Raw genomic sequence first — 12,395 nt, 5'->3', positions numbered from 1 at the left:
ACACCCCTACTCTTACGATAAGTACCATAGGATCTTTAATGACCACAGAGAGTCACGACACCCATTTAACGTCCCATCCAAAAGACAGCACCCTACACAGGGCACCCAATCACTGCCCTGGGGTATTGGGAGTAAACATTTCAGACCCGAGGAAAGAGTGCCTCCTCCTGGCCCTCCAACACCACTTCCAGCAGCATCTGGTCTCCCATCTAGGGATCGACCAGGACCAACCCTGTGTGTGTGTGTGTGTGTGTGTGTGTGTGTGTGTGTGTGTGTGTGTGTGTGTGTGTGTGTGTGTGTGTGTGTGTGTGTGTGTGTGTGTGTGTGTGTGTGTGTGTGTGTGTGTGTGTGTGTCTTACTTGGCAACAATGTAAAGCAACATGTGATAACATGAAACTACACATGTGAAAACGTGATCACATGTCAAGTGTTCCAAAAACACATTTTACCAGGTAAGTTGGCCACATGTGAAATCATGTGATTTCCTGTAAAGGTGCTGCTGAGAATGAGAGTGCTAGTTCTGGTGGTGGCAGTGCTCTCTGTAGAGCCAGCTAGTTTGGAGATGAGGTTGTTCCTGGTTTTCACAGCCGACGAAGCCCTGTCTCCTGCAGAGTGTCAGTCAGTGTCTGTAGCCTTGGTGATGACTGTTGACATGTGTGAAATACAATACATATTTGATCTGTACTGTATTTAGTTTAGCAGGCTGCTACAATGGGATATTGGAATGGAATAGGCCTACCAAAAAAAGTGCAAACTGTAATTTACACTAATTCAAGCACAGATTGACATATGTATTGCAAGCCTGGGTAGCGAGAATATGAATTAGATGAAGTAACCGGCAGGTTACGCAGGATCAGTGGTGTAAATGATGTACTTTGAAGGACAATTCGTTGCATTTAAATTACAAGAGAGAAAAGAGACGGACAATGATATACAGAAGAATTATTTTAAAAAACTGCTACCAATTAAAAGTGCACTTTTTTCATAGGAGGGAAAAAGTGCAGGTGCCCCACCTCTATGGCTCTATCTGTACACGTGCGTGTGTGTGTAGTAAGCACAGAGACGGAAGAGGAAGAGAGACATCCCACTTATTCCTCTTGGCAACAAGCACCAGTTAGCCATGTGATGTAAAGTGGGAAACACCCATATGAGATGCCATGTCCAGGCTCTAGGGTCCCCCAACATTATGTAAATGAAGTGTATTTCTCCAATTACAGTACAGCTTCCACAATCTGCATTGTGTGACGCACAGGTGAGAGAGAGAGAGAGAGAGAGAGAAAGAAAGAAAGAAAGAAAGAAAGAGAGAAAGAAAGAAAGAAAGAAAGAAAGAAAGAAAGAAAGAAAGAAAGAAAGAAAGAAAGAGGCTACTGTCCCATCCTGTAGTAGGCTGTAATATCCACACCATTTGTGTGTAGTAAGCACAGAGACGGAAGAGGAAGAGAGACATCCCACTCCCTCATTTTTTTACTGGTTCATATACAGTCAACTAAGCAGACCAGACCTAGCTGCTAATGCATTGGTGTCTATGCGAGAGCCACCCCGTTAATTAAGCAGACCGGAATGGACAATTTGTTTTATATGATAAACAGCCTAAGTGGGACATCTTCATTTTTCAACCATCTTTGGTAAGAGTACCTGGTCATTGATCTTGTCAGGTATCTTCCTGAGGATGTGTTTCAGAGCTTTCTCATTTAGGTCCTGAAACTCCTGCTCTGGCTTGTCCACTAAGAACTCTACACACACACACACACACACAACTACAACTGCGATCAACCACGGCACACACCTTTTATTTCCCCTCAAGGCAGTGGTTGATTTCTTTTATTTGACAGTTTAAGAAATACATACACACAGTACAAAACTAGACAAAACTAATACAACAAAGTCAGTTACTTATTTCCATTGTGTCCCTTGCTGTCATTTCTATTCTGGTCAATGTGGATTTGTTATGTTTTTCATGTCATACGTGCTCTCCTGCAAAGCCACTATTTCCGTCTCTGGGACAAATAATGCTGAAAGTTGAAACTTAAAATTGAGGCCTATTGAGTGTCATTAGATACAACATTTTGCATGTCATGAATATCTTCATCTCACTCTAAGGATCAGAGGCTGCGTTTAAACAGGCATCCCAATTCTGATCTTTTGCCCAATTATGGGAAAAAGAGCTGATCTGATTGGTCGAAAGACCAATTTGTGGCAAAAAAACGATCAGAATTGGGCTGCATGTGTAAACGCAGGCAGGGAGCAAGTGCGACTACATTATTAACTTTCCCTTCTCTTCAAAGGTCACCTCAATCTTCACCTTCTATAAACTACCTTTATAGATCTGGCTCATTATGGTGAAGAGGCGTGCGTTCCCTCTACTGATAGCTTCTGCTCTGGCAGTCATGGTCTACGTCATCTTCACATTGCCCAGGTACCGTGAAACCTCTGCCGTACGATCAAGAAACTTAATAAATGTGCCAAAAGGAAAAATCTGTCCATGATTCCGCAGGTCACAGCCAGGCAACCACCAGCACCTCTATCCGCACCACATCTCTGACCAGTCCATCACGCCCGTCAACGACACCAAACACTTCATGGTGGGGGCCTACAAGGAACATCGTGTGGAGGGAAGCTCCGTACGCATCATCAGTATCTTCAGACGAGACTCAGTCCAGCCTCTGTACTGTGTGTTCTACTGTGGGACTCACTGGGCTAATGGAATGAAGGCTGAAGTCCAGATGCACTCGGATCACTTTGGTACCTGCTATTTGCTATTTGGTTTTAGCCCTGCACTGACACACCTGAATCAACACCCGAATCAAAGAAATAAGGGGCTTGGTGATTCGCTGATTAGTTTGTGGATTTACATATATGTGACTCTGTTCTGTATTGGGATAAAGGTTTCCGCTTCGTGACGACCGACGTCCTTTGTCCGAATCGTCCCGACTGCAACCCGTCACACGTGACCCTCGCCACACAAGCTGACGCCAAGCTCGCTCAGAAGCAAACCTTCCTCCGCATCCAGAACCTTGTGAAAAGGGAGGAAGAGGAGTTTCAGTTCAACTTCACTGTCTGTTGGTCCAATTTATTTGGCGATTATAACAACGTGCTTCAGGTCACCCAGACTCTGGAGATGTACAAGTGGGTATTGATTGATCGATTGGTTGATTGATTAAATGGTTGATTGATTGATTGAGTGATCAATTGATTGATTAAATGGTTGATTGATTGATTTCTATATTGCAGGTTGTTGGGAGTGCAGCATGTTGTGGTGTATAACACCAGCTGTGGATCAGAGCTGGATAGACTGCTACAGATTTACACACACGACGGCTTTGTGGAGGTAGGAATTAACTGATTGGATGGATGGATAGATAGATGGATAGATACATAGATAGATAGCAGTGGAGGCTGCTGAGGGGAGAACGGATCATAATAATGGCTGGAAAGGAGCAAATGGAATGGCATCAAACACCTGGAAACCATGTGTTTGATGTATTTGATACCACTCCACCTATTCCGCTCCAGTCATTACCACGAGCCCGTTCTCCCAAATTAACTAACGGATTGATTGACTGCAGGTGGTGCCCTGGCCTATCGATAAATACATGAACCCGTCCCGCGGGTGGCAGCCCAGTGAACATGGAGGGGACATCCACTACTATGGCCAGTTGACCACTCTGAATGACTGTGTCTACAGACACATGTATCAGTCACGCTATGTACTGCTGAACGACATAGATGAGATTATAGCTCCGTACCAGCATCAAACCCTGCCCCAGATGATGGATGTACTTCAGAGGCAAAACCAAAAGGTAGGGGGAGGACTCAGGGAAGTAGTGCGTATGTCTGTTAATTATGATCATTATGTGTGTAGTATGCATATGTTAGGATGTTTACACAGGCATCCCAATTCAGATTTTCTTGCCAATTATCTGATACAAATCTGATATTTTCCCCAATGTGTAAACCGCAATTACTGATCTTTGGTGTTTTTGGTTTTGTTATTGTTTTTTGACCAATCATCTCATCTTCTGACATTTTTTAGAACGGAAAAGACCAACTATTGAAAAAAGATCAGAATTGGGCTGCACGTGTAAACGCAGCCATGGAATCCAGTCTTTTGACGCATTACATTTGCAAGCTATTTCATATGCTACGTCAGTGTGAATGTGCAAATCTGATATGGGTCAAAATACAATAAAGGTGTGGGCAGTGAGAAAGATATATCGGATATGAAGGGGGGGAAAAAATCAGAATTCATTCTCTCTCTTTCGCCTTCTCTCACTCAACCCTCCTTCTCCCCAGGCCGAAGTGTTCCTCATAGAGAACCACATCTTCCCTAAGTCCCAGTTTGAGCCCAGTGGAAGGTTTGAACGGCCCCGATGGAGAAATGTTCCAGGGATCAACATCATGGAGCACATCTACAGAGAGGAGCCAGACTATCGCATCTCCCACCCCTCCAAGATGATAGTACGGCCCAGGTTCGAACCTACCACCCCTCCAAGACGATAGTATGGCCCAGAGTAGTATACTAAGAAGCTAGCTAGATATACTCAGGGTTTTCTAAAGCTAGTCAGCTTCAGTTAGGTTCACATTCCAGGTCAGGCTTCATCCCTATTACGACGTTGGATATTGCGTGTCCTCCTGCTGCTCACTCAGGCAGACTTATAACTGCTCATGCATGTCGCACGTGGCTAGTTGAGCCCCGAACTCTTCATTGAGACAACGCTGAAACATAAATCCATGGGCGAGTCAGCGCTACATTACATTTTTAACCAAATCAACATGAAATAAAAGCTACCTTGAAAATTCTGCAGGTTATGGTGTGAAAAAGGTCATAAGAAGTGCCGTCTTACTTTTATTACGTTTAGTTAATGCCGTCTTTGGTGTGTTTATCAATGCACAAGCAACTTTTCTCCCCACTCCCATAGATAAAATAATTATATAAAGTCATACAAAAGTTATACTCTGCGTGAAGTTTCAAATGTATCCTGTCATTACTAAATGTGTATTTAATATTACAACAACAAAACATTACACAGAAAAAAACATTTGATTAATATAATATTTAATCAGTGGTCCTCCTCAAATGAAAGGGATGATGGGAACCTGATCTCAATGGTCCTCAACTCACAGCTCAGATATTTCATTCAGGATGAGTAGAGTTAGCCCTGATTTAGCCTGCCCAGAAATGTGCCTGGCTAAAAGGTGAGCCACATTTATGTAAGTGGTTATCGCAAGTTGAACTCAGAGTTGGTAGTATAGGGCTCTGGTTAGAACCTACCACCCCTACAAGATGAAAGTAAGACCCAGGAAAGGATAGAATAGAGCCTCTGTCTAACAACCCTTCTGTGTCTCTGACCCCAGGGCAGTGGAGCAGACGTCGGTCCACTCTGTGCTGCGTAACTTCGGGCAGACGGTGAAGGTTCTTCCTAACATGTGTCGTATCATCCATGTCAGAGTTCCCCTACGACAAGGACTGACCAAGGAGGAGCTGCATGAAGACAAGAGAGTCTGGGACTACGAGAGACAACTAGTGCCTAATGTAGATAAAGCACTGGAGCAAGCAGGACTACTAATCGAAGGAAGGAGGAAGGAGTAGTCAGAGATGGAAGCGAGACATCCACTCACAATTTTTTTTTCTGGTTCATATACAATCAATGAACTCAGCAGACAAGACCCAGCTGCTATCACATTGGTGCCTATGGGACCAATGTCACCGATTGCAGTTTAAACTACCAAAGTCCAGCAATGGCTGAAGAATTGTAATATTTACCTGGAGCTAACTCTGCAGATAGCACTGTTCGGTGATTTTAAAAAGTCCTAGTCAATCAATGAATAATAAAACTTCCAGCAAAAGATTTTAACTTTCATTTACAATCTGTAGAAACTATGAGAATAGAACGGTTCAGAACCTTTGTAAAATATCACAGCACAGTTGAAAAATATGGCAAGTGGAAATCCAATATGGATGGTGTTAAAAGATAGATGGGAGGAGTTAAGTGGAGCTGAAGGGTGGGACTAATAACAAGACAACTAATGTAAAATATACTGTGTCTGTAAAATGTATATAGGTTCAGAACTTTTGTGGAACAGTAGAGTTAAAAAAATATATGGCAAATAGAAATCAAACAGGATGGTATTCAGAAATACAGTTGAAGTTTACATACACCTTAGCCAAATACATTTAAACTCTGTTTTTCACAATTCCTGACATTTAATCCTCGTAAAAATGATTCCCTGTCTTAGGTCAGTTAGGATCACCACTTTATTTTAAGAATGTGAAATGTCAGAATACTAGTAGAGAATTATTTACGTGAGCTTTTATTTCTTTCATCACATTCCCAGTGGGTCAGAAGTTTACATACACTCAATTAGTATTTGGTAGCATTGCCTTTAAATTGTTTAACTTGGGTCAAACTTTTCGGGTAGCCTTCCACAAGCTTCCCACAATAAGTTGGGTGAATTGTGGCCCATTCCTCTTGACAGTGCTGGTGTAACTGAGTCAGGTTTGTAGGAATCGTTGCTCGCAAAGGCTTTTTCAGTTCTGCCCACACATTTTCTATAGGATTGAGGTCAGGGCTTTGTGATGGCCACTCCAATACCTTGACTTTGTTGTCCTTAAGCCATTTTGCCACAACTTTGGAAATATGCTTGGGGTCATTGTCCATTTGGAAGACCCATTTGCGACCAAGCTTTAACTTCCTGACTGATGTCTTGATGTTTCTTCAATATATCCACATAAGTCCTTCCTCATGATGCTATTTATTTTATGAAGTACACCAGTTCCTCCTGCTGCAAAGCACCCCCACAGCATGATGCTGCCACACCCGTGCTTCACGGTTGGGATGGTGTTCTTCGGCTTGCAAGCCTCCCCGTTTCCTCCAAACATAACGATGGTCATTATGGCCAAACAGTTCTATTTTTGTTTCATCATTTACATCTATATTTAAGTCATTTAGCAGACGCTCTTATCCAGAGCGACTTACAAATTGGTGCATTCACCTTATGACATCCAGTGGAACAGCCACTTTACAATAGTGCATCTAAATCTTTTAAGGGGGGGGGGGGTCAGAAGGATTGCTTTATCCTATCCTAGGTATTCCTTAAAGAGGTGGGGTTTCAGGTGTCTCCGGAAGGTGGTGATTGACTCCGCTGTCCTGGCGTCGTGAGGGAGCTTGTTCCACCATTGGGGTGCCAGAGCAGCGAACAGTTTTCACTGGGCTGAGCGGGAACTGTACTTCCTCAGTGGTAGGGAGGCGAGCAGGCCAGAGGTGGATGAACGCAGTGCCCTTGTTTGGGTGTAGGGCCTGATCAGAGCCTGAAGGTACTGAGGTGCCGTTCCCCTCACAGCTCCGTAGGCAAGCACCATGGTCTTGTAGCGGATGCGAGCTTCAACTGGAAGCCAGTGGAGAGAGCGGAGGAGCGGGGTGACGTGAGAGAACTTGGGAAGGTTGAACACCAGGCGGGCTGCGGCGTTCTGGATGAGTTGTAGGGGTTTAATGGCACAGGCAGGGAGCCCAGCCAACAGCGAGTTGCAGTAATCCAGACGGGAGATGACAAGTGCCTGGATTAGGACCTGCGCCGCTTCCTGTGTGAGGCAGGGTCGTACTCTGCGGATGTTGTAGAGCATGAACCTACAGGAACGGGCCACCGCCTTGATGTTAGTTGAGAACGACAGGGTGTTGTCCAGGATCATGCCAAGGTTCTTAGCGCTCTGGGAGGAGGACACAATGGAGTTGTCAACCGTGATGGCGAGATCATGGAACGAGCAGTCCTTCCCCGGGAGGAAGAGCAGCTCCGTCTTGCCGAGGTTCAGCTTGAGGTGGTGATCCGTCATCCACACTGATATGTCTGCCAGACATGCAGAGATGCGATTCGCCACCTGGTCATCAGAAGGGGGAAAGGAGAAGATTAATTGTGTGTCGTCTGCATAGCAATGATAGGAGAGGTCATCAGACCAGAAGACATTTCTCCAAAAATTACGATATTTGTCCCCATGTGCAGTTGCAAACTGTAGTCTGGCTTTTTTATGGCGGTTTTGGAGCAGTGGGTTCTTCCTTGCTGAGCGGCCTTTCAGGTTATGTTGATATAGGACTCGTTTACAGGGGATATAGCTACTTTTGAACCTGTATCCTCCAGCATCTTCACAAGGTCCTTTGCTGCTGTTCTGGGATTGATTTGCACTTTCGCACCAAAGTACGTTCATCTCTAGGAGACAGAACGCGTCTCCTTCCTGAGCGATATGACGGCTGCGTGGTCCCATGGTGTTTATACTTGCGTACTATTATTTGTACAGATGAACGTGGTACCTTCAGGCATTTGGAAATTGCTCCCAAGGATGAACCTGAGGTTTTGGCTGTTTTCTTTTGAGTTTCCCATGACGTCAAGCAAAGAGGCACTGAGTTTAAAGGTAGGCCTTGAAATACATCCACAGGTACACCTCCAATTGACTCATATTATGTAAATTAGCCTATCAGAAGCTTCTAAAGCCACAACATCATTTTCTGGACTTTTCCAAGCTGTTTAAAGGCACAGTCAACTTAGTGTATGTAAACTTCTGACCCACTGGAATTGTGATACAGTGAAATAATCTGTCTGTAAACAATTGTTGGAAAAATGACTTGTGTCATGCACAAAGTAGATGTCCTAACCGACTTGCCAAAACTATAGTTTGTTAACAAGAAATTTGTGGAGTGGTTGAAAAACGAGTTTGAATGACTCCAACATAAGTGTATGTAAACTTCTGACTTCAACTGTAGATGGGAGGGGTTGAGTGTAGCGGAAGGATAGAAGTAAAGAGAAACAAAAGATAACTATTGTAAAATAGATTGTGTTCGTAAAATGTATCCACAGGTTTCCTGGGGAGGTTACTGGGGAAACGATTATGGGTGGCATTTCCGGCAGAAGTAGCGAAGTACTGAGTAGATTTTAGAAGCCAACTGGGATAAGCAATAATAAGATATTCACTCGCTAGATGATGAAATGTTATGGAGCTCGGGGACAACATGTGCCGTTCGTGGTTGTAAGTACAACCAGAACCAACTTAATGATTGGCTTAAATTGGAGTGCTTCGACCATAAACTAAATCAGAATGTTCCTGTCAGAGATAGTATAGTTTCCATCACCAAATGACAATGAAGTTAAAATAAATTGGCTCAAAAAATTAGAACATTTTGGGGGGCTTTTTTAAGTTGTTTGTTTCACTTTGTTGATAAGACACCAACGCAGGATAATTCATCTCTTTCATTTCTACCAGACACTTTTTTTTTATATCTGCCACTTATGAAATCTATATTAAACGCTTTATAATTGTAAACACTGAGTCAGTGGTAGGCTAACTGACATTAGAAATATGAGACATATTGTTGAACCGTAATCCATGATTATTCTTCATTATAAAAAATATTAATAGTTTAACACTTTTTTGGTTACTACATGATTCCATGTGTTATTTCATAGTTTTGATGTCTTCACTATTTAAAAAATTATAGAAAAACACTGGAAAGAATAGGTGTCCAAACCTTTGACTGGTACTGTATATACACAAGATTCTCTGGTCTGAAACCAAGATTGAACTTTTTGGCCTGAATGCCAAGCGTCACGTCTGGAAGAAACCTGGAACCATCCGTATGGCGAAGCATGATGGTGGCAGCATCATGCTGTGGGGATGTTTTTCAGTGGCAGGGAGACTTGTCAGGATCGAGGCAAAGATGAACGGAGCAAAGTACAAAGAGATCCTTGATGAAAACCTGCTCCAGAGTGCTCAGGACCTCAGACTGGGGCAAGGTTCACCGTCCAACAGAACAACGACCCTAAGCACACAGCCAAGACATCGCAGGAGTGGCTTCGGGACAAGTCTTTGAATGTCCTTGAGTGGCCCAGCCAGAGCCCGGACTTGAACCCGATCAAACATCTCTGGAGAGACCTGAATGTAGCTGTGCAGCAACGTTCCCCATCCAACCTGACAGAGCTTGAGAGAATCTGCAGAGAAGAATGGCAGAAACTCCCCATATACAGCTATGCCAAGCTTGTAGCGTCCTACCCAAGAAGATGCTGTAATCACTGCCAAAGGTGCTTCAATAAAGTACTGAGTAAAGGGTCTGGATACTTATGTGAATGTGATATTATATTTTTTCATTTTTTATAAATTAGCAAACATTTCTCAACCTGTTTTTGCTTTGTCATTATGGGGTATTGTGTGTGGATTGATGAGGGGGGAAACTATTTATCAATTTTAGAAGAAGGCTGTAACCTAACAAAATGTGGAAAAAGTCAAGGAGTCTGAATACTTTCCGAAGGCACTGTATATTTACAAAAAAATATATGGGGGATTGGAAATTATGCAGGCAATTACATTGATGGAAGCTACAAACCTATCTGCAACATTAAAGCTGATCTTCCCCTAAAAGGATTTAAAAAAACTGAGGGGTAATCTATTTCTGTGTTTTAAGTATTTCAAAAGGACCATATCATTAGTGTGCCTGCAGGTGGAAAAAGTATACTTAAAGGTAGACTCAGGTAAATGGCATTGCCTCGAGCAGCACCACAGATATTGAAATGCAAGACTTCGCTCTCACACAGTCACATACAGTATCTGTGCATGTGAATGGGTTTGCTTCATGCTGTTACAGTGTGGTAGCAATGAAACCAAACTGGCAGAGAAATGTTGTCTATGCTTCAACGCTCGTAGTTGTTGCGGAAATTGACCCACTTTGCTGTTTACTTGGAGTGGATAAGTAGGCATATTACGCAAAAGTCTAGCAACCCAAAGGTTTTGTGTATGAATCTCATCATGGACAGCTTTAGCATTCTAGCTAATCAGCAATTTTTCAACTACTTACTTCTTTTTAGCGACTTTGTAACTACTTGGCATGTTAGCGAACCCTTCCCTTAACCCTTTTAGCTAAACCTTCCCTTAACCCTAACCTTAACTCTTTAACCTAACTCCTAACCTAGCTAACGTTAGCCAGTTAGCTAACATTAGTATTAGCCACCTAGCTAACGTTAGCCACAACAAATTGGATTCGTAACCTATGATACGTTTTTTCACATTCGTAACATATTGTACATTTTGCGAATTCCTAACATATTGTAATATATTGTACGAATTGCAATTTCTTATATACTGTATTAATTGCATTTCATAACATATACAAATTGTAATGTGTAACATATCATACAAAATGGATGATGGACATCCACAAATTAATACATACCATACGAAACGTAACATATGCTAAATGTGTCTTGGATTTACTTACAGAAAAATACAAAATGTTCTGAGACCAGGTTGTGTTACAGGGAAACTGTGTTATTCTGTTCATTGGACAGCGGATAGTTCAAAGCCTGAGCGACAGGGGTGCACACCTGTCATTTAAATTGAGTTGATTAGATTAGAATCTTGGTGTGTTTTCCTAACTTCTTTAAACTAGCAAACGGCAAAGAAATGTTCATTCAGGTTGGGCTTGAGTTTTTCTGCTTGACTTTGGTTATAAGGACAGTGAATTTGTTCATACTTTGTTAGCAAACTCCTGTGTGTATCACACACACAGTTTTTTCTCTTAGATAATTTTGATCAGAAGACACGTGTAACCATGTTGAGTCTTACACTACATGAACAAAAGTATGTGGACACCTGCTCCTCAAACATCTCATTCAAAAATCATGTGTATTGAAGCGTGATTCATCACTCCAGAGAACGCGTTTCCACTGTTCCAGAGTCCAATGGCAGTGAGCTTTACACCGCTCTAGCCAACGCTTGGCATTACGCATGGTGATCTTAGGCTTGTGTGCGGCTGCTCGGCCATGGAAACCCATTTCATGAAGCTCCCGACTAACAGTTCTTGTGCTGACATTGCTTCCAGAGGCAATTTGGAACTCGGTAGTGAGTACTGCAACCAAGGACAGACAATTTTTACACACCACGCACTTCAGCACTTGGCGGTCCTGTTCTGTGAGCTTGTGTGGCCTACCATTTCTCGGCTGAGCCGTTGTTGCTCCTAGACGTTTCCAATTCACAACAACAGCATTTACAATTGACCGGCGCAGCTCTAGCAGGGCAGAAATTTGACGAACCGACTTGTTGGAAAGGTGGCATCCTAAGACGGTTCCACGTTGAAAGTCACAGAGCTCTTCAGTAAGGTCATTCTACTGCCAATGTTTGGCTATGGAGATTGCATGGCTGCGTGCTTGTTTTTATACACCTGAAATACCTGAAATAGCTGAATCCACTCATTTGAAGGGGTGTTAGTGTGTTATCTGTAATGTCACATGTATTTCATGTACACTGTAGTTGAGTGTTAATTCGTTAGTTATTAATACATCCTATTAGTTGAAATGAGTAAATGCATTCCACATTTTACAGAGGAATTATTTTATTTACTATTTAGTATAGTCGTGGCCAA

General features: G+C 42.8%; 1 protein-coding gene across 1 annotated transcript; it reads left to right on the top strand.

The window, feature by feature from the left end:
- Window positions 1-2,065: 2,065 nt before the first annotated feature.
- Window positions 2,066-7,003, top strand: LOC129840630 (uncharacterized). The gene is made up of 7 exons (XM_055908641.1): window positions 2,066-2,416; window positions 2,495-2,742; window positions 2,886-3,126; window positions 3,232-3,328; window positions 3,567-3,800; window positions 4,294-4,469; window positions 5,356-7,003. Exons 1-7 carry the CDS (start codon window positions 2,337-2,339, stop codon window positions 5,588-5,590), a joined length of 1,311 nt encoding a protein of 436 aa, XP_055764616.1. The 5' UTR covers window positions 2,066-2,336; the 3' UTR covers window positions 5,591-7,003.
- The last annotated feature ends 5,392 nt before the right edge of the window (window positions 7,004-12,395 follow it).

This window comes from Salvelinus fontinalis, chromosome 41 (assembly GCF_029448725.1).
Source record: "Salvelinus fontinalis isolate EN_2023a chromosome 41, ASM2944872v1, whole genome shotgun sequence".
Lineage (NCBI taxonomy): Eukaryota > Metazoa > Chordata > Actinopteri > Salmoniformes > Salmonidae > Salvelinus > Salvelinus fontinalis.
This window is presented reverse-complemented; position numbering and strand designations above follow the sequence as displayed.

Bases quoted from the DNA above. Each gene is read 5' to 3' on its own strand.
- LOC129840630 (XM_055908641.1), top strand. From the start codon at position 2,337: ATGGTGAAGAGGCGTGCGTTCCCTCTACTGATAGCTTCTGCTCTGGCA. The intron at 3,801-4,293 runs GTAGGGGGAGGA...CCTTCTCCCCAG, and splicing joins TTCAGAGGCAAAACCAAAAG to GCCGAAGTGTTCCTCATAGA. The intron at 4,470-5,355 runs GTTCGAACCTAC...CTCTGACCCCAG, and splicing joins AAGATGATAGTACGGCCCAG to GGCAGTGGAGCAGACGTCGG.